This window comes from Arachis hypogaea, chromosome 3, assembly GCF_003086295.3.
Source record: "Arachis hypogaea cultivar Tifrunner chromosome 3, arahy.Tifrunner.gnm2.J5K5, whole genome shotgun sequence".
NCBI lineage: Eukaryota > Viridiplantae > Streptophyta > Magnoliopsida > Fabales > Fabaceae > Arachis > Arachis hypogaea.
The window spans coordinates 121943858-121969130 of record NC_092038.1 but is presented as its reverse complement, the minus strand read 5'-3'; the positions used below and the strand labels follow the sequence as shown (position 1 = coordinate 121969130).

At 34.8% G+C, this 25273-nt stretch overlaps 1 protein-coding gene and 1 non-coding gene across 2 annotated transcripts; both read left to right on the top strand.

Annotated features, from left to right (window-relative positions):
• The first annotated feature begins 8814 nt into the window (after positions 1-8814).
• On the top strand, positions 8815-8921 carry LOC112793516 (small nucleolar RNA R71). Its single transcript, XR_003198201.1, has one exon. It is a non-coding gene; the product is annotated as a small nucleolar RNA R71 (small nucleolar RNA).
• Positions 8922-14681: 5760 nt separating this feature from the next.
• Positions 14682-16983, top strand: LOC112771217 (uncharacterized). The gene is made up of 8 exons (XM_072230106.1): positions 14682-14948; positions 15036-15116; positions 15200-15288; positions 15547-15621; positions 16171-16232; positions 16309-16380; positions 16497-16628; positions 16762-16983. The coding sequence occupies exons 1-8, from the start codon at positions 14826-14828 to the stop codon at positions 16812-16814; spliced, it is 687 nt and encodes a 228-aa protein (XP_072086207.1). The 5' UTR covers positions 14682-14825; the 3' UTR covers positions 16815-16983.
• Positions 16984-25273: the final 8290 nt, after the last annotated feature.

Genomic DNA, 25273 nt, shown 5'->3' with positions numbered 1-25273 from the left:
AAGTAGGGCATATAAATGGCAAATATCTCAAGTTATACCATTGTTATTAAATCAAAAGATGAATTCTATAAAAGAGAAGTTCATACAAAATATAGTTGAAACATCATTAAAATTACAAAAGACACAAAATCAAAATTCAAACACAGTTCTAAACTTAAGTTTCAAGTCTTCTAGTTTTCAACCCAGAGCAACAGAAACTTCAAAGATTTCATCTTGGGCTGTATGGCTAGAGTTACTGCTTCAACGAAGGTAGGACGACTTGAAATTTAAGAATCATACATTTTTTGGATCTTCTGAAGTCGAAGTGTCAAAGTTGAATTTGTGACAACAACTTTCTCTTTGCTAGCCTTTAACTCAGCTAACTCTTTCCTAAGAACCTCAATTCTCGATGTCAGGATTTGTTTTTTAGTTTGACCCTTTGATAAAACTTATTTGATTTGAGACTTGGCCATATCACATTTCTTCGATTGGGTGTCATGATTGGCCAACGCCTCAATCGACTTCTTCAATTTTTTCTCAGCAACTTCAAACTTAGAGATATGATTATATATATCTTTGATGAAGACCCCTAGAGCTGTATGAACCTCAATGAAAATTTTTTTTATCCAAAAATATAAGAGCATCAAGTAGTTGAACCTTTGAGTTAGCATTATTGTTGATATCTTCTAAAGGTTAATTAAGGCAATTGAGAATTGTGTTCACTTTCTTGACACCTAAAGGATCAAGACCTGGTGGTATTTGAGGTTGGGGAGAAATGACTTTTTCATGGGTCGGTGCCCCTGGCATTAATTTTGGAACTAAGGGCACAAGATTCAGTTATGGATCGGAGGAAGAGAGTACCTTAGTCCCCTCTGAGGAATATACTTGTCAAGCTTCAGATAAAATGTTGGCAAGGTCGAAGTTTAAGTCTTCAAAGTCTAAATCCCTAGCCTCTGGTGTAGGAGGAACATTGAAAGGAGGCTCCAAATCCTGTTCGACAGCAACCTGATTTGTGTTTGGGGTGACTATAGAAATGGCTGCAGCAATTGTTAAAACAACACCTGACTCTTGATGTGTTTCTGCATCACTTGGCAAAGACATATAGCTCACCTACAAGAGATAGGCAATGAGTGTGAATATGAACAGTTAAAATGAAATATGAAAATGGTAAAGAAATTTACCAATGGAGAATTAGTCGAGCCCTGAGAGGCAGCAGTCGACGGAATGGGCTGTACTGGACTTAGAACGGGAATGGATGGTATAGCCATTGGTTGAGGAACTATGGGAGGAGCAAGTTGAGTTACTTTAGTCTCGATATCGAATGCTTCAACCTCTAGTTCAGAATGACTTTCTGCTTCAACCCGAGACTTGGAGCTTTGCTTCGACTATTTAGATTGAGAATAAAAGAGATAGCAGGAGAGCTACTAAGTATTTATTCAAAACAAACTTTGACTATAAGCTTAAAGGTACTACAAAAATACCTTAGAAGAAATGGTGAGATATGTTCTTTGTACTTTTTTAGGATTTGCACTAAGAAGAATGTCAACAGCCTCACATTTTTTTTAGAAAAGAATGGCTTCACTTGACTTCCCTTGGCCTCTACCTCTCCTGGATTTCATTTTCTTCGGAGAAGCATCTTCATCTGACTCCTAATTCTCTTCGACTGGCTTGGGGTCAAGAGCATCACCAGAAATTTCTGTAGGCCAAGTAGCTGAAAATGCATAGAAAATATAATATGAGTAAAAAATGCAATGTTTGAAGTCTTAAGGAAACATGGTACCTGGAGGATATCCAGCGATCTTTGTTCGACCATGAATTTTATCGCTGAAGCCCCGGTAGTAGACAACACTAGTTATATTTAGCCCCCAGCGTTTTCTGCATTTTCTGCACGTGGCGCATGTCACGCGTACGCGTCTTCTTTGCGTGTCACGCGAACACGTCATGTACGCGCACGCGTCGCTGCACAACTCTCCAAATCACGCGCACGCGTCAGGTACGCACACGCGTTGCTCCTCGCTGATAATCTCCATTAATTCTTGTGCTCCTTTCATTTGTGCAAGCTTCTTCTCCATCAAATCCAGCTAAATGCTACCTAAAATAAACAAAATTGCACGAATCTCAAAGTAGCATCCATAGTGGCTAAAAGATAATTAATTCTTGATTAAACTCAACAATTTAAATGCAAATTCACTAGAAAAAGATAAGAAAGATGCTCACGCATCACAACACCAAACTTGAATTGTTTCTTGTCCTCAAGCAACCAAAACTAATATAGGCTTAGGGTGTGAATTTGCATGAGAATGAGAGTTCGATTAAGCTCCTGTCTCTTCTTATAGTGGAGTTTACAACTGCAATCCTGAATAGTTTTGGCATCTCATTCTCCTTTGAATTAGAGGAACGTCAGTGTCATTCGGAATTAGAATTCAAATCATATTATGAATTCTCTGATCTTTATACTCCATTTTAATCCTTGAACACAACATAATTTTCTTTAATTTATTTTTCTTTGGTGCTTTGCACCTTGAGCCTAGCCGTGACTTTAAATATTTTGTCTCAAGGGTTACTTGACACAGAAACACCACAAGCACTTGATTGGGGAACTCTCTTTAAGTTCTGATTTTTCTTTCAGTTACTCCCAGACAGTGGTGCTCAAAGCCTTTGACATACTCTGTCAAACGCACTTGGTCTCGACTCGAAGTGTTCTGTCTCAAGGATTATTTGAAATAAAAACACCACAAACATATGACTAGGGAAACAACTTTTGAGCTTTTAATCATGTCTGACCTTCCTAGTCATTGATGCTCAGAGCCTTGGACTTTGCTTTTATAGTTTTTTCTTTTGCTGTTTCTTTTGCTTCAAGGATTACATTTTTGTTTATTTCAGAGAAGTTATAATAATTTTCTAAATTCCTGTTCCTTATACATCAACATCGTTTGATTCAAATTCAAATATGCATTGTTCAGGTCATGCATTCAAAATCACAAATAATACCACCACATTTAAGTAAATAAGACTACTCTTAAATATAAACTCAATTTCTCATGCAATACATCACTTATTTTTCTTTTGAATTCAAGTTTAGTGAGCAATACATGAGGCAAATTTTTTTTACTAAAAGTACTAAAGATCATGCAAGCAATCAAAGCAACAGAAAATAGAAGATAACAAAATAAGAATGGAAGAGAAATAGAATGAAAGGAACTCAATCACCTCAGTTATGCTGGTGACCATCTCATTCCTCCATAAAGAACATTCATCTCCCTTTGGTGCTAAACAGAAAAGCCATAAGCGAAGCGTCAACACCAAAGTTAAAGGTTTGCTTGTCCTCAAGTAAAGAAGAACTGAAAATAGAGAGGGACATAAAAGCAATTAGTATGATAAAAGAAGAATAAAATGGGGAAAGAACGAGAGAGAATTAGGATTTGGGAGAGAGAGAGAGAATGAAAACAGGGTGGCGCGCTGGGTAAGTGATGCGGCGCGATCGATGCGTACGAGTACAGCACGCGTATGCGTGGGTTGCATGAAGCTCAAGCACGCGTCTGGGACGCGTCCGCGTGCTCTTAGTTTGTGCGAATTGCGCGAAGACATCCTCGCGCGCGCTCAACTCTCGGGTTGATGCACATGAAGGCTAGATAGACAGATGACGCTTGCGCATCAGGTACGCGCACGCGTGGATGGGGACAAAATGAAAGTGACGTGCACGCATCAGGGACGCGTACGCGTGATGAGGATTATGCTTCTAGCACAATTCCAGCCCCAAGCCATCACAACTCGCTGGTCAAACACCTATTTACGCTGATTTCCAGGGTCACGCGTACGCGTCAGGGACGCTTACGCGTGGTCTGGCAACTGCGCATGCGACACGCACACATCATGGACGCGTACGCGTGGAGTCGCTTGTGCGCAGGGCACGTTTCCAGCACCACTCCAACCTATCTCTCGGGTGAATTTTCTTCTTCTTCTACTTTTTTTTGAAGTGTTCAGTTCATGTTCTAAAATAGCTGCATGATCAGATAAAACTCAATAAAAATCAAATAAATAAGAAAACTACTACTACGAAAATAACTAAGGATACGAAATCATCGGGTTGCCTCCCGACAAGCGCTTCTTTAACGTCACTAGCTTGACGGTCAATTCTGCTAATTCGGTAGATGAGCGGACCTCTGGCGATCAATCTCGCCTCCAAGATAGTGCTTCAACCTCTGGCCATTCGCTGTAAATTTTCTGTCAGAATTCTCTTCCTGTATTTCCACATGACCATATGGTGAAGTTCTGGTAACCACAAACAGTCCTGACCATCGGGATTTCAGCTTCACGGGAAAGAGTTTGAGCCTTGAATTATACAGAAGCATTCTCTGTCCTGGCTCAAAGACTCTGATGGCAATCTTCTTGTCATGAAATAACTTGGTTCTCTCCTTATAGAGCTTGGCATTCTCATAGGCTGAGTATCTGAATTCATCAAGCTCATTCAACTGAAGCGTTCGCTTAATTCCTGCAGCTTCTGAATCAAGATTTAGATACCTGACTGCCCAGTAAGCTTTATGCTCCAGCTCAACTGGCAAGTGACAGGCTTTGCCATAGACCAAATGGTAAGGGGACATGCCAATGGGAGTCTTGTACGCTGTTCGGTATGCCCAGAGAGCATCATCGAGCTTCCTAGACCAGTCCTTTCTTGAAACACTAACGGTCTTCTCTAGAATCCTCTTGAGTTCCCTGTTGGAAACTTCAACCTGTCCGCTTGTCTGAGGGTGATAGGGGGTTGCCACTTTATGACGGACTCCATATCTATGCAGAAGTGAGTCCAACTGTCTATTACAGAAGTGGCTTCCTCCATCACTAATGAGTGTCCTTGGGACACCAAACCGGATGAAGATATATCTCTGAAGAAAGCTCATTACCACCTTGGCATCATTGGTGGGTAGAGTCACAGCTTCCACCCACTTAGACACATAGTCAACCGCCACTAAAATATAGTTGTTTGAATGTGAGGGTGGGAAAGGTCCCATGAAATCAATTCCCCACACATCAAACAACTCAACCTCAAGAATCCCCTGCTGTGGCATTTCATGGTTGGCAGGGAGATTCGTGGCTTTTTCACATCTGTCACAGTGCTTCATGAATGCTCTTGCGTCCCTGAAGAGAGTTGGCCACTAAAACCCGCTTTGAAGGACCTTTGTTGTTGTCCTTTCACCACCAAAGTGGCCTCCATAATCAGAACCATGACAGTGCCAAAGAATCTGCTGTGTTTCTTCATCTGGGACACATTTTCGGATGATACCATCTGAACACCTTTTAAAAAGGTATGGTTCCTCCCAAATGTAGTACTTCACATCAGTCAATAGCTTCTTTACTTATTTCCTGCTGTACTCCTTTTGGATAAAACTCATGACTTTGTAATTTGTAATGTCTGCAAACCATGGAACCTACTGAATGAGGAACAATTGCTCATCCAAAAATGTCTCAGTCACAGCTGTAGGTGGTTGTACTCCTGCTTCAGGCTCAATTTTGGAGAGATGGTCAGCTACTTGATTTTCTGACCCTTTCCTGTCATTTATCTCAATATCAAACTCCTGAAGGGGTAACACCCATCTGATTAATCTTGGTTTAGAATCCTGTTTGGTTAGAAGGTACTTCAAAGCAGCATGATCAGTATAAATAATAATCTTAGAACCAATTAAATAGGACCTAAACTTATCAATAGCATACACAATAGCTAATAATTCTTTTTCTGTAGTTGTGTAATTCTTTTGGGCATCATTTAACACACGACTGGCATAGTAAATAACATGTATAAGCTTACCATGCCTCTGTTCTAAAACAACTCCTATAGCAAAATCACTGGCATCACACATCAATTCAAATGGTAAATCCCAGTTAGGGGGAGCTATAATAGGAGCAGAAGTAAGGTTTGCTTTCAGAGTTTCAAAAGCATGCAGACATTCAGCATCAAACACAAAAGGAACATCAATAACTAACAGGTTACTCAATGGTTTAGCAATTTTAGAAAAGTCCTTTATAAATCTCCTATAAAATCCTGCATGACCCAAGAAACTCCTGACTGCCTTAACATTAGCTAGTGGTGGTAATTTTTCAATTACCTCCATATTTGCTCTGTCAATCTCAATCCCTTTACTTGAAATCCGATGCCCAAGAACAATACCTTCTGTAACCATAAAATGACATTTTTCCTAATTTAAAACAAGGTTTGATTCTTGACACCATTTCAAGACAAGAGATAAATGCTTAAAGTAGGATTCAAAAGAACTACCAAAAACAGAAAAGTCATCCATAAATACCTCAATGAATTTTTCAACCATATCAGAAAAAATTGAAAGCATACACCTCTGAAAAGTTGCTGGAGCATTACAGAGTCCAAATGGCATTCTCCTGTAGGCAAACACTCCAAAGGGGCATGTGAATGCTGTCTTCTCTTGATCTTGAGGGTCCACTGCAATTTGATTATATCCAGAATATCCATCCAGAAAACAATAAAAAGCATGACCAGCTAACCTCTCAAGCATCTGATCAATGAAAGGCAGGGGGAAGTGATCCTTCCTTGTAGCAATGTTGAGCCTCCTATAGTCTATACACATTCTCCATCCTGTGACTATCCTTGTAGGAATAAGCTCATTCTTTCCATTCTTGATCACTGTCATCCCTCCTTTCTTGGGAACTACCTGCACAGGACTTACCCAAAGACTGTCAGAAATAGGGTAAATAATACCTACTTCCCATAATTTCGTTACTTCTTTTTGGACCACATCTTTCATTGTTAGATTGAGTCTCCTTTGTGGTTGCACAACTGGTTTAGCATCATCTTCAAGGAGGATCTTGTGCATACACTTGGTTGGACTGATCCCCTTTAAGTCACTAATGGTCCACCCAAGAGCTGTTTTATGGCTCCTAAGCACTGAAATAAGTGCCTCTTCCTCTTCAGACTTCAGGGAAGAGATAATAATCACCGATATGAATCATTTTCACCCAAGAACTCATATTTTAGAGAAGGAGGTAAAGGTTTGAGCTCAAGCTTGGGGGCTTCCTCCTCTGCTTTAGGCGTGTGAACCATGGCCTTGTGGGGTGATGAATCATCAACTTCCACTAATTTATACTCAGAAATAAGATCCAGAATGTCATCAAGTACCTCAGCTTTCAGTACCTCTTGAACAAGTGGTTCAATAACATCTATTTTCATACACCCTTCAAAATCATTAGGGTGCTTGAGAGCTTCAAAACATTGAGAACCACCTATTCTTCATTGACCCTCAGGGTCAATTCACCATTTTGCACATCAATCAGAGCTCTACCTATACCTAAAAAGGGTCTACCAAGTATAATAGAGGATTTTACCTCCTCTTCCATGTCTAATATAACAAAATCAACAGAAAAAATAAATGGTCATACTTTAACAAGTAAATCCTCAACAACACCCACAGGTAATTTAATAGAAAGATAAGCAAGTTGAAGAGAAATACGAATGGGTTTTACCTCCTCAATTTGAAGCTTTTTCATCACTAAAAGTGGCATCAGATTGATGCTAGCTTCAAGATCACATAAAGCTCTCTGAATGGTAACATCTCCAATAGTGCAAGGAATTACAAAGCTCCTTGGATCTGGCATCTTCTCAGAAAGGTTGTGTTGAATAATGCACTGCATTCCTTGGTTAACACCACTGTTTCTTGTTCCTTCCAATTCCTCTTGTAGGTCAACAATTCTTTCATAAATTTAGCATAGAGAGGCATTTGCTCAAGAGCCTCTGCAAAAGGAATGTTGATCTGTAGCTTCTTGAAGACATCTAAAAATTTAGAGAACTGCTTTTCTTTGGATGCCTTCTGAAGCCTCTGAGGGTATGGCATTTTTGGCTTGTATTCAGGAGACTTTGGCAAGGTAGAATAAGTGTCAAGAGAATCAGGGAATGGGTTGTCTGCACGCTTAGGAGGGGCGTGCTCCACATCTTCCTTCTTCTCCTCTGGAGCTTCTTTTTCAATTAACTCCTCATTGACCTTGGTCTCAGAGCCAGCTACTTTACCACTTCTCAATTGAATAACCTTGCAATATTCTCTTGGGTTCACCACTGTATCACCTGAGAATATACTTGCAGACCTCTCAGGTATTTGCTTGCTTAGTTGGCCCATTTGCACTTTCAAGTTTCTAATGGAGGCTTTGGTTTCCTGCATAAAACTCCTCATCATCTCCCAATTAGAATCTTCTTGGGACTTAGAGTTTGCCTGCTGAGGTGGTTGTTACTGCTGAGACTGAAATTGGTGGTTATTATAATTGTTCTGTTGGAAGCTGCCCAGAGAATTATTGTTGAAATTCTGAGGTTGGTCTCTCCACCCAAAATTTGGGTGATTCCTCTACCCCTGATTGTATGTCTTAAAATATGGGTCATTATTGGGATTTCTAAGACTACTCCCCATATAATTGACATGTTCAGACGAGGATTGAGCATAATCATAATTATCATTTTGCACAAAATTACTTGTCATGTCATAGGAGATCTCTTGAGGTAAATTTTGGGTGTTGATAGCTGAGACTTGCATGTCACCCATGTGTTGAGTAAGTAGACTTATTTGTTGAGACCTGAGCTTGTTCTGAGCAAGAATAGCATTTAGAGCTTCTACTTCCATAACACCCTTCTTCTGAGGAGCCTCAGAGTTCACAGGATTCCTGTTAGATGAGTATAAATATTGGTTGCTAGCAACCACTTCAATAAGCTCAATAGTCTCATCCGGTGTCTTCTTCTTGTGCAGTGAACCACCAGCAGAATTATCTAAGCACATCTTAGACATTTCACCCAAACTTTCATAAAAGATATCTAGTTGGGTCTACTTGGAGAACATGTCCAGAGGGCATTGCCTAGTCAGTAGCTTGTATCTCTCCCAAGCTTCATAAAGAGTTTCACCATCCTTCTGCCTGAAGGTCTGAACCTCCACCCTAAGCTTAGTCAGCTTCTTTGGTGGGAAAAAATTAGTAAGAAACTCAGTAACAACCTTGTCCCAAGTATCTAAACTTTCCTTGGGTTGAGAATCCAGCATAGCTTTACTCCATCGCTCAGAGCAAACGGGAAGAGCATGAGTTTATGCACCTCTGGGTTCACTCCATTTGTCTTCACAGTATCACAAATCTGCAGAAAACTAGAAATAAATTGATTTGGGTCTTCGTGGAGAAGACCATGATACTGGCAGTTTTGTTGCACTAGGGTGACCAATTGTGGCTTCAACTCAAAGTTGTTCGCAGCTATAGGAGGCACCACAATGCTTTTTCCATACAGATCTGCAGTAGGCGCAGAGTAAGACCCAAGTACTCTCCTTTGTTGTTCATTCCCATTCGGATTTGCCACATTGGAATTAACATCAATGTTAGGGTCCATAGTGGATTCTGTAGCCTTGTAGAGTCTTGCTTGTTGCAACTGCCGCCTGAAAGTTCTTTCAAGTTCAGGAATAAAGTCTAAGAGATGTTCTTTGTCTCTGTTCCTACGCATAAACAAACAGAAGACAATAAAAGATGGAACTCTCTACGTCAGAGTGCAGAGAATTCTCAATGAGGTAACCTGAACTAGGAAACACCAAACTTAATTTCAGAAATTAATAAAAATATTAGTGCTATTAAAATTTTTTTTTTTGAAAATACTTTAACAAAATTTAAATGAAATTAAAACTAAAACGCCTAATCTAAACAATCAAACAACTAATAGTTGTTAATCACTATCAATCCCCGGAAATGGCGCTAAAAATTTGGTGCGAAATTTATAACCCACAAACTAACCGGCAAGTGCACCGGGTCGTACCAAGTAATACCTCAGGTGAGTGAGGGTCGATCCCACGAGGATTGATGGATTAAGCAACAATGGTTAAGTGATTTACTTAGTTAGACAAGCAGAAAATAGTGTTTGAGTGTTCAAAAGCATTAAACAGGAACTTCAGAATATCAGAAGACAGGAAATAATTAAGTTGGAAAAATAATATGAAGAAGGCAGTTAAGGTTTCAGAGTTATCTATTTTCCGGATTGACTTTTCTTATTAATTTATTTTAATCATGCAAGATTTAATTCCTGGAAAACTATATGTGATTAAATCCTAATTTCTTAGACCTTTCTAGTCTCCTCTAAAATTCATCAACCGCCAATTCCTTGGTCAATTAATTCCAATTAGAGGGTGAAGTTCAAATTTCAGTTTGTATGCCCCAAAAATTCTAATTACCCAAATATAAGAGGATTATATGTCACGTATTCTGTTAAGTCCAGATAATTAGAAATATAGGAGAATATGTTTTCAAGCTGTTGTTCAAGTAAAGAGCTTTTCCAAGTTATACAAGAACTCAATTAGAACAAGGGTCATACTTCCGTTCCACCCAAATTCATAAGATAAAGAACGAAAACAATTCTTGAAATATAAATCAACACATGAATTAAAATAGAATAATAGTATCAATCCATACAATAGACAGAGCTCCTAACCTTAACAGTGGAGGTTTAGTTGCTCATAGTTCAAAGAGGAAAAATAAGGATTCAGGTAAACTGTAAAAGTACGGAATGTCAATTGGAATAGAATCTCCGAATCTTTTATATCTAATCCTAATTAATTTAAAATCTAATTTCTAAAATTTAAAATAATATCTTTTCCTATTTTAAAATTTAAATTTAAATCAGAATCAATTAAATAATCTGAGCCTTGTAACGTAGGAACCACTTAGTTCACTGGATTCGCGTCTAACTTGGCAGAGAGCTGCGCCTTACTTGAGTGCCAAAATGGAGCCCAGAAATCGCCCCTAACGTTTTCTGTATTTTATGCACGTGGCGCATTCACGCGTACGCGTTAAGTACGCGCACGCGTCACTGCACAATTCTCCAAATCACGCGCACGCGTGAGGTACGTGCACGCATCGCTCCTCGCTGATCATCTCCTTTAATTCTTGTGCTCCTTCCATTTGTGTAAGCTTCTTCTCCATCAAATCGAACCAAATGCTATCTAAAATAAACAAAATTGTACGAGAGTCAAAGTAGCATCCATAGTGGCTAAAAGATAATTAATTCTTGATTAAATTCAACAATTTAAATGCAAATTCACTAGGAAAAAATAAGAAAAATGCTCACGCATCAGGAGGTTGACATACTTTTTGCAGTGGAGCATAATAGCTAATGGCAAATAATTACTTTTTTGGATCTGAATCGATTTAAGACAAAAGATAAAGACATTCAGCCATAAGAGTAGAAAAGCTACGTGCTTGCTATCAGTAACAGGGTCACCCTCAAAACCCATGTTATATATTTTAAATAAAATCTGACACAAAAGTCGAGTCAAAATTGATGTCAAAAATATTATTTGGGTATTTAGTAGCCTAGCACGCATCCTCCCCATCAGGAGCAATGCCAGTCGAAGTAAAAACTTCTATCAATGTCGGGCCCATCATTTTGTGAAAAAATAGAAGTTATTAGTAGTTGAGTACCAAAAGTATAAACTAATTCCTAAGAAAGGTGCAGTATAAGACAAGTTGAAAGTGGCTAATTTAAAAGTAGAAACAATTCCTAATAACTTCCCTACAGGTCTGTAGGTCAAAGACAGTCTTGACATCCATCGAGAAGAAAGAGTTAGACTCTTTAGGAGGTGTAGTTTTAAAGATTCAACTAGCAAAATAGGTAGTCCTAACAATTTTGCAAAAAAAATTAAAGAAAGATGTTTGGGGGGATATGGAAAGAAAGAGGAGTGCAACGGAAAATCATAGAGTGCAAGTCCAAATGAGTGAGTGTCTAGAATAAATTTTCTTTCTTTGATCATTTTATTGTTTCGTTTTCTTTTTTGTCATTTAGTATTTTTTTATTCAGTTATTTAATTTCTCCTAATCTCAATTTAATTCTGCTTGTTTCTTTTCTGTTGTTTTGATTCAGTTATTTGTTTTTCTTTATCGTTGCTTTGCTGTTTTGTTTATTTATTTAAATTTTTTATTTCAATTTACTCATTTTCATTTGTTATTCAATTTCTTTGCATTTTCAACCGTTTCGACTTTATTTTTTATTTTTTTTCTTATTTCAATTTCACTTCATTGCCTGCATTGTATTGCACAATTCACTTTCGACACTAACATTAAGTAATTTTCGAGTCGAGCCTACTCTTTTTTTAAAGAAGTCGTATCTGCTCTCGGAATTGAGATCTTGCTACAAACTTAATTCGATATTCTGTCAAGGTTACCAAAAATTAAGTAAAACAACTCTATTTTTTTTATCCGATTTCTTTATACAATAAGAAAGGGACTCACTCAACCTAAGTCCTCTACAATCTATAATTTGAAAATTGAATAGAAGAAAATCACTCAATCTTCTACCCAATTTTTTTATACAAGGAAAAAATTCAATCAATTTTATTTGTCCACGTTATAGTATCATCACAAAATCAAAAAGTATTTTGGCACTTTTTTAATTTTTTTCATGGCAGCTACAATAATTTAAAAGATATTTATAACCTTTTACCATATTAAAATAAAAAAATCTTAAACTCACAAATATAAATTTTAATTTAATAACTAAATAAATAAAAAATAAAATACAATAAATTAAATTAAACATTCTAATATTTAAAAATATAAACTAATAACTATTAAATAATACTTAAACTATTTATATGATAAACATTTAGTCACTCAAAAAAAAATATTATGAACATTTAAAGCTGTAGGTAAGAATTGTTATTAGCGATATACTCCTCGTTCGACTGAGTGCTCTTCCATATGGCCTAACATAATTTGCATACTAGAGATACGGTGTTACTAATGGTGGATCCTCCTGCAGCACATAGTTAGAAGGAACACTCCCCCTATATCATTGAGCTTACCGTAGAGTTCCATTACTTATTGAGTTATAATTTTTCCCCAAACGTCGAACATCAACAGGAGATGCTCATCACTTTTAAATCAGAAAATTTTATATCAGAATCATGAGTTTTCCAAAGCTGTTAAAAATATATACTTGACATTTCTAACCTATATCCAACCCAGTGCCTCTGTATTCATCATACGACGAGTGTGCATTAATCATTAATGTAGGAGCTGGAAATTCAAATGAATCTTGTTCTCACTCTTTCTCATATCTATTTTTATATACATACTAACAAATTTAGATTTGCTACTAATTATTTATAAGACAAAGAAAAGAAGAAGAATGAGAGAAATGTGATGATTTATGTTAAATGGAGCTATTTATATAGAGCTTAATTTTTTTTTCTTTTATATTTTATTTGCACAATAAATAAGATAATTTCTTTTTAAAAAATATTATTTATCTTATTTTCGGTCTATGTCTAAGATTTGTAATGTGTGACAAAAACTTAAATTCTCCCAAATTTGCATATTTAGTACTTATTATATTTATTTTCCAAAAGGACTTGAATACATGTTTTTATTTTTTGTTTAAAAAAAAGTGACAATTAGATTTTAAAAATTTTGATTTTGGACTAATTATTTTTTTTAAAAAAATATTAATTTAATTTTCTACGATAATAAATGGTGACCACGTTATGTCTTTCTATTAATTTATGATGCAAAACTTAACGGTATAGTATTTATATATATCGTTAACTACTATGACGTAATTATTTATGTATGTAGATAACAATTTTTGAAACAAAATTTCACTTGTTTTAGTAAGATTTATGATAAATAAAAAATAATTCATGAAAGTTTTATGAAAATTCAAAAGATAATGAATATTTTACGATCCAAAACTATATTATTTCTAGATTTAATTATTCTGTTGGTCTCTATAGTTTTGCGAAATTTTTAATTAGGTCCCTATACTTTTTTTCTTTTTAATTTGGTCCCTGCACCAAATTTTTTTCAATCAAGTCCCTCTTGACAGTAATTAGTTTAATTTTATAGGGACCCAATTAAAAAAAAGAGTGCAATGACTCAATTAAAAAAAAATATATAGTGATGTAATTAAAAATTTCATAAAATTATAACAATCAGAACTAACTACAATAAATAACAAAATATATGGACAACTCTAATTCATTACGCCTTATTCATTAAAGAAAAGACATATATGTTTAGTATTTATATCGTACAGAATAATTGTTTCTGTTGAACTACTAGTTCTAAGTTGAGGAGGATTTAAGGCTGCGTTTGTTTCTAAGAACAGGACTGGACAAAACAGTGAAAATAAGATAGAATAAGACACTGATTGACACAAAATATTGTGTTCTTGTATTCTATTTGATAATAAATTAGAACAAATTATGAAAATTTAATTTATTCTCATTTTTTTTCATTCAAAAAATTTGTGATGAAAAACATAACAATAAAAAATATAATTATAAAAAATTAACAAAAATAATGAAAGAAAAAATAAAAAATAAGTTGTGTCCTTTATTAGTGTCTCCGTGTCCTTTCTGTCAGAATGGACACAAAATACACTAATTTAATGTCTCTGGACACATTATTTCTGTCAAACACAATTTTGTATCTCAGTGTGCCTATCTCAATGTCCTGTCTTTGTAAATAAACGCAGCCTTATTGTCGTTGGATTCAAAAAATTTGTTTTGATAAAGGGGCATTGTGGGGAGAAGAAGGATGTTATGAGTTGCGAGTTGCGAGTGGGAGGGTTTTGGAGTGTTTGACGGTGACGGTCCCAACGGCAACAAGACCGTCATCTCATTGCCAGCTCGACTCATACTCCTTGTTTAGATTAGACTTGTTCTTCTCTCAATTCTCATTTTTTGATTTATCATTTCCCATTTCGCTTTTCTATATACCCCACACTGCAGCCTTCTCTTTCCCTGGCCTGTTTTAAATCCCAACAACTTCTTCCTCCTCCGAGTCCTCTATCTATTGTGGCTCGTTTCCAAGTTTGATAACAGATGGATAGGTATCAGAGGGTGGAGAAGCCCAAGACGGAGAGTCCTATAAACGACAACGACATACGCATTACAACTCAAGGTAGGATGCGCAATTATATCACCTATGCCACCACTCTCCTCCAGGTATTCTATTATCATTCATGCATCTCAATTTCATCTCAAATATCTTCTCTTTTGTGTTTTCTGCATTTCATTTTTTTTAGCATGCAGGAGAAAGGGTCTGAAGAAATTTCTCTTAAAGCAATGGGCAAAGCTATTAATAAGACTGTAATGATTGCTGAACTCATTAAGGTGTGTTTGTCTCTTCACTTCTGTATTTATTGTGGCTTCTCTCTCTCTCTCTCTCTGTTACTATTCTATTCCTTTGATTGCAGAGAAGGATTATCGGTTTGCATCAAAACACTCAAATTGGGTCGACTGATATAACTGATACGTGGGAGCCTCTAGAAGAAGGCCTTCTTCCGTATGCACCTCCTCATTTTATATATTCATATACAAAAATAATACATGCAAACTAAAATTCAGTCATGCAATTAATTATTATATATTTGTGTATAAATATATATAATTTAATTTATTTTTAATATATATTTTATATTTTAATATGTATTCTATTGTAATAGTTAATTTTAATATACACCGGCATAATTGATATACATACTATTATATTCCTCTGTGTGTGCATGCTTGCATGGCATTGATTTTTGGTTTTCCTGCTCAGTTTGGAGACTACTCGCCACGTTTCAATGATCACCATTACTTTGTCAAAGAAAGAATTGGATACATCCTCCATGGGGTACGAACTTGCCTAATGTTGAGTGCCATCACACAGAGGTTTTTAATGTCCCATAATTGCTTTTTCTATTCCTAAAATTAGTGTTGCTTTTTGTCTTTTTTTGGACATAATAAACCTACTTTTCTAAAGGTTTGTTTATATTATTTTCAAGTGCAAGGCATGCCTTTGTAATTTCGTCAAACATTGGTAGAGGTATATATAATTTACTCATCATGTTCTAATGGTTTTCACGCTGTTTCTTCTAATTATTAATTCACTCTCCAATTTTAAATGACCTTCCCAGTAAGAAGGAATATAGGATAGATATGTCGGTAAGCGATAAAAGGTTCAAATTTGTTATATCACAATATGCAATAATCTTCATCTATGTTTGAAATAGTTGAGAAAAGTAGACGAACTTTCTGTATTTCATTTACTTTTGTATTCATAATGTGTTATACCTGATATAAAAATTTAGGCAATATTCTTTGTGTGAGTTGTTATACTGTTTACATGCTTTATTATTTTTTCCACTGCATGCTAAAGTTTGAAGTCTTTTTTCTTATGTAGATACCAGCCTCCTCTTCCAGCTGATCAAGTAAAACCGTTAAATGAATATGACGAGAAAGGAGGTAAACTATAATTCTTCTGGCAATTATTTTGACAGATTAATATGGTTGTTATTCTGACTCGATTCGATTGATACAGAAGGCTCACCAAGGGTGCGAGGAAGAGGACGTGGTGGAAGGGGAAGGGGAAGGGGAAGAGGAAGGGGTAGAGGTATTGCTGACCACTTATTATTTTTATTTTTTGATCAGAAGATTCCATATACTTTTTGTTTTGGTTTCTTGGGGAATATGAAAAATACTTACTTGGACGCAATCTGTTTCACTTAGGAAATTACGATGGAGGTATGAAATACAGTAATGGTTGGGATGGTGGCAGAGGACGAGGCCGTGGAGGCTTTGGTGGGAAGTCAGTAGGGTACTACGATTACAATGAGTATGATGCACAATCAGCAGCCCTTGGTATATTATTTGAATTGCAATTCCATTGTCAAGATACAATTTCAATTTATCTCTCTTGAAAATCAAATTCTTATATGGTGTTTGTACAATTATTATCTCATATGTGATTTTCTTTAAAAAATTGTTTTTCCAGGACGTGGACGGGGAAGGGGAAGAGGCCGGGGATATGGTCGCAATAAATTATAGAACAGATGGAGCTGGCCGCGGAGGAGCTGCTTGATCAAGTTTGTGTTTCATAGTATTTACGTGATCCGGTAGAACTGTAGAAGATGGTTGCTCTCTCTGCTAAGTTGTGTGAGATCTTATATTTGGTTAGTAATGAAGTGTCGTAGCCATGACCCCTGTAGTTTTGTTTTGGTTCTTGTGTAGCCTCTATATTTTTTGCTAGCTCAAGTAGGTTGTTAGGTTTTTCTTTAGCCTTTTTAGACTTTCTTAAATTATAATTGTAAAATCCTTTGATAGGAATTAGGAATCATAGTGATAAATATGTTTTTTTGGGATGCTTGGCTTAGCCTCACAGTATATTCCACTTCAGAAGTTTCCTTTTAACGAGCACCTTCTTTCAAGTTTAGCCCTTTAACATGACCTCCTTTTGCTGATATATATATATATATATATATATATATATATATATATATATATATATATGGTGAATTCTATCAAACTTCCTCTAAAATAACATGTAAGTTACCCTTCATGATGTGTTACATTCTAATTGGTCATTATCTTAATCATGGTTAGATATTTTATAATTACTATTTGAGATGGGTAATGGTATAATTATCAAAAACTCCATTCCCGTTGAAGCACCCTTCCAACTCCTCCATTCTTTCTTCATCACGTAGCTTCAAATCCTTCCAAGCATGTCGTCGACGTTTGTGACAAGAAGCGACAGTCGTCGTCTACTGCTCTATTACGCAATTTCTTCTCTTTCTTCAGTGCTCTATTACGCAATTTCTTCTCTTTATTCAGTGCATCATCTTTAACGACGTCGTTGAATTTCCTTCTTCCGTAACTTTGCCGTCCTTCCCAACATGGCCAGGCGAACGTCATCTCCTAGTCCTCTCACTCAATCCCTCTTTTTGTCGTAGAATGATGAGTTTGGTTATTAAATTTTGTCAATAAAAAATATATCTTTATTTAATTACATGATGGAACATATATTCATATGTAAAATATAATATAATAAAATAAATCTATTTAGAGTATTTAAAAATATAATTAAAATCAGGAATATACAAATATAATAATAAAATTTGTACTCTAAACAAGTAAACATTTCTTTTATCATACATGAATTATTTAAAAAAATAAATAAACTGTTAAAATTAATAACACAAGTTTAAAATGATAAAATTCGACTTTCTCACAAATATTTTTTTATAGTATTTTATTCTTTTAATTTTTAATTTATTAGTACTTTATTATTTAATTAATGATTAAACAAATTATTTTTCTGAAAAATCATTTTTTGTATTATCTTAAAAAAGAGACCAATATAATAGTTTAAAAAATAATGTAAAAATGACATTTTAAATAAAAAATAATTAATATTAAAAATTTTAAATACAAAAGTAAATTATATAGATATTTAAGATATAAATATGAAATACATGTCTAAAATAAATAAAACAAATAAAAATAATTCTTTATTTCTCGTGAGTATGTCTAAAATAAATAAAACAGACAAAAATAATTCATTATTAGGCATGTATTTTTTCTCTATCTCTTAAATATTTATATAATTTATTTTTGTATTTAAAAATTTTAATATTAAATACTTTTTATTTAAAATATCATTTTTAGGTTTTTTTAAACTGTTGTATTGGTCTCTTCTTTAAGATAATACAAAAAAAATTTCTCATAAAAATATTTTTTTAATTATTAATTAAATAATAAAATACTAATAAATTGAAAATTAAAAGAATAAAAATACTATAAAAAGAATACGGTAAAAAATTGGATTTTATCATTTTAAATTTGTATTATTAATTTTAATAATATATTTATTTTTAAATAATTTATGTATGATAAACAAATATGTTTACTTGTTTAGAATACAAATTTATTATTATATTTATATGTTCACGATTTTAATTATACTTTTAAGTATTCTAAATAGATTTATTTTATTATATTATATTTTACCTATCAATATATATTATGTAATTAAATAAAAATATATTTTTAATGAAAAAATTTAATAACTAAACTAACCATTAATTATGTTGGTAAGAAGTGATCCACGGTAGAAAAAAGGATAGAGTGAAGACGACTGGAGATAGCGATGACGGGGAAGAACAGATAATGGAAATTCAACAACATCGTTAAGGAATGATCCATTGAAGAAATAGATTGCGTGAGAAGGCAGTAGATCGCAACGACGGCGCTGCTTCTTATCACCACCGCGGCGATGACGATGCTTGAAAGGACCGAAGTTACATGATGAAAAAAGTATGGAGGAGTGAAGATATGCTTCAATTAATGGGAGTGGCGTTTTAATATTTTAAGAAATTATATTATTACCCATCTCAAACCATAAATTACAAAATAATCTAACTATAGTTAAGATACTGACCAATTAGAATATAACACATCATAAAAGATAACTTACATGTTGTTTTAAAGGGGATTGAATAGAATTTACCTATATATATATTATGTATTGTGCTATATGGTACTTTAATCTTACTGAATTTAGTATTGGACTCAGAGGGTACTTGTAATATAATGATACAATGATAAACAACTTTACTAATCACTGCCACATTCTCACTACTACGAACTAAAATTCTCTATTCAATTGAAGTCACTTTCTCTCTCTAGAATCTCCATGGCTGCATTGACGCTAGTAGCTACATTGTTGGTGAGCTCAGCTGTGGCTCAGTCTCCATTGTCCGACTAAGATGCCGGTAGTAACTTCCTCGAAGAAGAGTTTGCATCCTCAGTCAGATTTTCCTTTCACAACTTCTCCGTTGGTATCTCCTCCTTCTCCTGTCGAAAACGGCCCATCTCCTTCATCGTTAGCCCGGCTCCTTCCAATCTCACTCCCTCATCCATCTGAGTCATTAATAGAGTTACATTTTATTTTTCATATTATTAATTATTTAATACTACGGAAATTTACATGTATGGTGGACTCTTTGTACTTCATTTTTGGTTGCTCTTTTCTGCCGTCTGAGACGATTCATTCGTTTGATTAATTGTGGATTGGATGATAACTTTTATTATTGTTACAAAAAACAACTCTACAAATCTATAGTTTGTTAAATAAAGTCTACAATCAAGACAAAACATAAAAGGGTTTAGGTCATGATTTTAGATTTTAAAAATAAAGACACAAAAATTAATATTCTTATACTTTGTTTGGTGGTAAATTAGAATAAATTATGAAAGTCTAATTTATCTTTATTTTAATAATAATAATAATAATAATAATAATAATAATAATAATAATAATAATAATAATAATAATATACCTATTTTGGTTAAAAAATTTCGGACCAGACACTTTAATTCCCAACTAAAATTAATTACTTGATTGGTCCCTAGCAATTAATTCCATCAGTCACTTAGATCCTTGGTTCCGTCAACTCTAACGAAAGATAAAATGGTTCCTGACAACTCTAATAGGAGACAAAATGATCCCTGACAACTCTAACAAGGGACAAAATGATCCCTTACCCCTTTATTCAAAAACGACGCTGTTCTTCCCCAATTTTTATCATATCTCGCATAACCCTAACTTTCATACTCTCCTTCTTCACCTTCACGGTCTTCTTTTCCATCTTTTCCTTCCTACTATTTAGCTCCAAGATTAAGCCATGGTGTAATTGCCACACGTGTTGCACCTATCTCAACATATCCTGGACCATACACTTCCTAAATCTCTATGACTGGTACATCCAGCTCCTCTGCACTTCACCCACCAAAAGCATCCACTTTCACGTCCTCGATAACATCGCCTCCAACCCCGACAATGTCCACGACATCCTCAAGACCAAGTTCCATAACTACTCCAAGGGCACGCCTTTCTCCACTCTCCGGCAAGCAATATAGATTGTTAGACATTAGGACATCATGAGAAGATTATCCTTCGACATCATATGCAAATTCTCATTTGAAATAGACATTGAGTGCTTCATTCATTCTTTCCTGGAGTCCAAGTTGGCAGACAGCTTCGACCTTGTATCTAAGCTATCAGTACAACGAGCAATGTCGTCGTTGTCGCTCATATAAAAACTGAAGCAATTACTGAACATTGGTTCGGAGAAGAAGCTAAAGGAAGCAATCAGAGTGGTGGACAATGTGGTCATGGAGATGATAGGACAGAGGAGGAGGGAGATGGCAACGACGACGACGGGTCTTCACAAAATAGACTTGCTGTCTAAATTAATGGGATCAATCAAAGACGACAAGTAGTTGAGAGACATAGTCATTAATTTCTTGAGTATGAATTGGTTGAGAACAAGTTGAGAATTTTTTTCTTGTGAACATTGAAGTTGTAAAGTGTGCATTGTGTAGTTTGAAGTTACATTGTTAGACTATTAGTGTTATGCGAGATATGATGGAAATTGGGAGAGAACAGTGTCATTTTCGAACAGAGTAGATGAGGGACTATTTTGTCCCATGTTAGAGTTGTCAGGGACTATTTTGTCCTCCGTTAGAGTTGACGGAGTAAAGGACCTAAGTGACTGACGGAGTTAATTGTTAGGGACCAATCGAGTAATTAATTTTAGTTGGAGACTAAAGTGTTTGGCCTGAAATTCTTTGAGAACTAAAATGGGTATATACTCTAATAATAAATATAATTATAAAAATTTAACAAGAATAATAAAAAAAATAAAAAATAAATTATGTCTTGTAGTATCTCTATATCCTTTCTAAAAGAGGAATTGAAAACTCTAGAGAACAGTTTTACAGTGAAACCAAGCAGAAAGAAATTAAACAGTAGAGGATTTTTAAATAAAAAAGATTTCTTGAGAAATATAAAAACAATGAATTCTATTGAAGATGTAAAATAAAAAAGGCATGATTTGTCTCGAAACCTCAGTTTGAACCTGCATTTCTGAAACGAACTCAAAGACAATGGTTTAGTTAAAGAATCGGCCACCTGATCTTGAGCGCGTATATTAACAACATAGAGAGATTTTTTATTTACTAAATCCCTTAAAAAATGTAAATCCAGCTCAAGGTGTTTATATCTACTATGCAAAACGAAATTTGCAGCCAATAGACAGGCACTCTAATTATCACAAAAGATGGTTGGTGACATAGTTTGTGGGATTCGAAGCTCTCCCAGAAACTGCTGGATGGACATGAGCTCAATTTGTGCAGCACACATCGCCCTATATTCTGCTTCAATACTGCTCCTTCTCACCTTTTTTTGCTTGTTACTATTTCATGAGATCAGATTGCACCAAAGATAAACACAAAACCCAGTGATTGATTTTTTATCATCTAGATATCCACCCCAATCAGCATCTGAAAATGCCAACAACCTAAAATTAGTAGATTTAGAAAATAATAAGCCATGATCCACTGTACCTTTCACATATCTTAGAATTCTTTTATTACGCTCTTCCAATGCAGTAAAGTTGGTTGATGCATAAACTGAGATACTCTATTGAAAGCAAAGACAATATCTAGTTTTGTCATTATTAGATATTGAAGTACACCAACTATTGATCTGTACAGTTTGGGATCATAGAAAGGTTCCGAGTAATGTGCTAAAAGCTTTGTGGTGGACATCATTGGGGTCGGCATCAAATTCGCAGTCTCCATTTCAGGGGTCGGCATCAAATTCGCAGTCTCCATTTCAGCTCTCTTGAGTAATTCAGATGCATATTTGGTTTGTGAAATGTGGACACTACCTATAAACAAATATGAAGCTTCCAAGCCTAAAAATAACCAAGCTTCCCCATATCCTTTAATGAAAAAATATTGTTCAATTAATAAATTAATTTATCTAATTCTGTAACATTATTACCGATAACAATTATATCATCTACATAAACTAACAAGTAAATCACATTAGAATAAAAAAAATCTAACAAACAAAGACACATCAGATCTGGTTTTTTTAAATCAAAACTATTAAAGAGTAGTAGATAATGTTTTATACCAAGTCCTCGGTACAGACCATAAATGGCTTTGTTTAGCTTGCACACAGTTGTTCACCCTTTGTAGAGTATCCCTGAGGTTACATCATGTATATTGTCTCATTTAAGGTGCCATTGAGAAAGGTATTATCAAAATAAAACTATCTCAATGGCCAACTTAATGAGACAGCAATAGTTAAGATAACTTTAATGGTGAAAGGCCTTACCACTGGACTATAGATTTGATTATGGTCTATACTTTTCACTTGTGAAAATCCTGTCTAACAAGTCTTGCTTTATACCTCATAATATCACCGTTAGCATTTTTTTTATAGCAAACATCCACTTACTTCCGATAATTGTGGCATTAACTGATAGTTCTGTTAATTCCCATGTCTTGCACTTCTAGAGAGCAGCAAACTCCTTATCCATTGCCTCTCTCCAGTGAAAACATTGTAAAGTTTCAGTCACAGTCCTTGAAATATTGTGCAGTAGATCAGTTTGTTGAACAGTCAAGACTTTTGGTTTGAACACTCCAAAATTTAATCTTGTTGTCATCGAATGACCATTTGTTGAAGAAATAGAAGGAAGGCTAGTTTCAATACCACTAATAGGAATCATGTCTGGAGGAGAGTTGGTATGAGATGCTGAAGGTGGGTGACATTCTGATATCCTCATTCTCATGAATAGAAGTACTGTCATGAGTGTCCAAGCCTAAGTGAGAAGGAGATGCCATATCGTGCAATGGTCCACTTGTAATTTGTAATTCAGTGTCTAAACCTATACTCAATGACTTTGCAACTTGATTAGATGAGGACATTTATGGTGAAGTTCAATCAATACTGGTAAATGCAAGGGCCTTAAGCTGGCTGCCACTATTTGGATTATTCTTGGAAGAATCATCATTGTCTAGAGTGTTAGAAAATAATTTCTGATATGAAAAAGTATTCTCATAAAACAAAACATTTCGAGCCATATAAATTTTACCATTTTGTACCATACACTTATAGCCTTTGAAATTTGAATTGCATCCTAAAAATAAACATGGTTCAAATTTGTAATTAAATTTAGTTTTACTATAAGGCCTTCAGAAAGAAGAACACATGCATCCAAAGATTTTAAAGAAGGTATAATCTAGTTGATACTTAAAAAGAACCTCGAATGGACTTTTGTTACCAAAAACTATGGTAGAGAGTCTGTTAATGATATAAACAGAACTAAAAAAGGCATATTTCCAAAAGTGCATAAGCAAAGAAGCTGTAGCTAAAAGAGAGAGACCTACTTATGTAATATGCCTATGCTTCCTCTCAACACTTTCTTGTTGATGATGAGTATAGGAGCATGATTTTTTATGACGTATACCTTCAATTACAAGACAATCAGTGAAAGCATGTGACATAAATTTCATTCCCAAATCCATTTGTAAAGCCTTTATTTTCTGTCCAGTTTGATTTTCTATGAATGTTTTATAATTCTGATAAGCTACTAAAAATTGAGATTTATTAGTGAGTAAGAAAATGCATGTGTATTTAGAATGTGCATCAACAAAAGAAATGTAATATCTAAATTCACTTCTTGATATTACAAGAGCAGCCCTAGATATCCACAAAGACAAGTTCTAAAGGTGTCATATACACAGTATCATTTAAAGAAAAATATAATCTATGCAATCTTAGCTAAATGACAGATTTCACATACAAGATTAGCAGCAGAATGAAAACTAAAATGCAAAGAACTTTTATTCATAACATCCATTACAGTTTGAAGTGAATCCTGCTAGGGAGATAATGAAAAATTTTGACAATGTGTACAATGGGCTGGTTATTTAACCCAATAGGGATATATAAAGAAAATTACTTCACAGATACCCGAAATTAAAAAACTCTCATTCAGTTATTTCACATCAAATTTCAAATTTCAAATTTCAAATCCCCCAATTTCAAATTTCAAAATATCTAGTTAGTTATTTCAAAAAAATAACCATTCCAAATCCTAATTTACCAAAGCATTTCACTCCAATATCCTCTGCTTTCTCAACCAGCTGCCACCCTCACCTTCATTAATAATCATCCCACTTCACCCCTAGTAAAAATAACCATCCACTTAAGGATAAAAATAATCATCTGCATACCTAATGAATTAATATATATTAATTATATATAACTAAACACAATTCAATCAAAATAATTATCCACATAAGAATTAAAATAATCATCTATATACCTACTAAAAAGACTATCCTAAATTGGCCATTAAAATAGAAAAAGAAGATTAATGAACAAAAGAAGTAACCATGATCAAACTGGCTACAAGGGAGGCTGCACAGTCGGAGGTAAGTGGGCAGTGCGAAAGAGGTTGTCCAGGGCTGGTGTGGGGCAATCAGACGTTTGCAAAATAGAAACAACTGCAAAAGCGCTGGACTCCTGAACAGCAGCGGCAGTAATATTGTGGCCGTGAACAGAAGCGGTGGCGGGAGAACGTGGTCATGATGATGACGAGGATGAATTGGAGGTTATGGTGAGATTAGGAATAATAGTGTGAATG

Excerpts from the sequence above, each read along its gene's own strand:
- LOC112771217 (XM_072230106.1), top strand. The coding sequence starts at position 14,826 with ATGGATAGGTATCAGAGGGTGGAGAAGCCCAAGACGGAGAGTCCTATA. Across the intron at positions 15,622-16,170 it reads TTGGATACATCCTCCATGGG|ATACCAGCCTCCTCTTCCAG; the intron begins GTACGAACTTGC and ends TTTCTTATGTAG. Across the intron at positions 16,629-16,761 it reads TGCACAATCAGCAGCCCTTG|GACGTGGACGGGGAAGGGGA; the intron begins GTATATTATTTG and ends TTGTTTTTCCAG.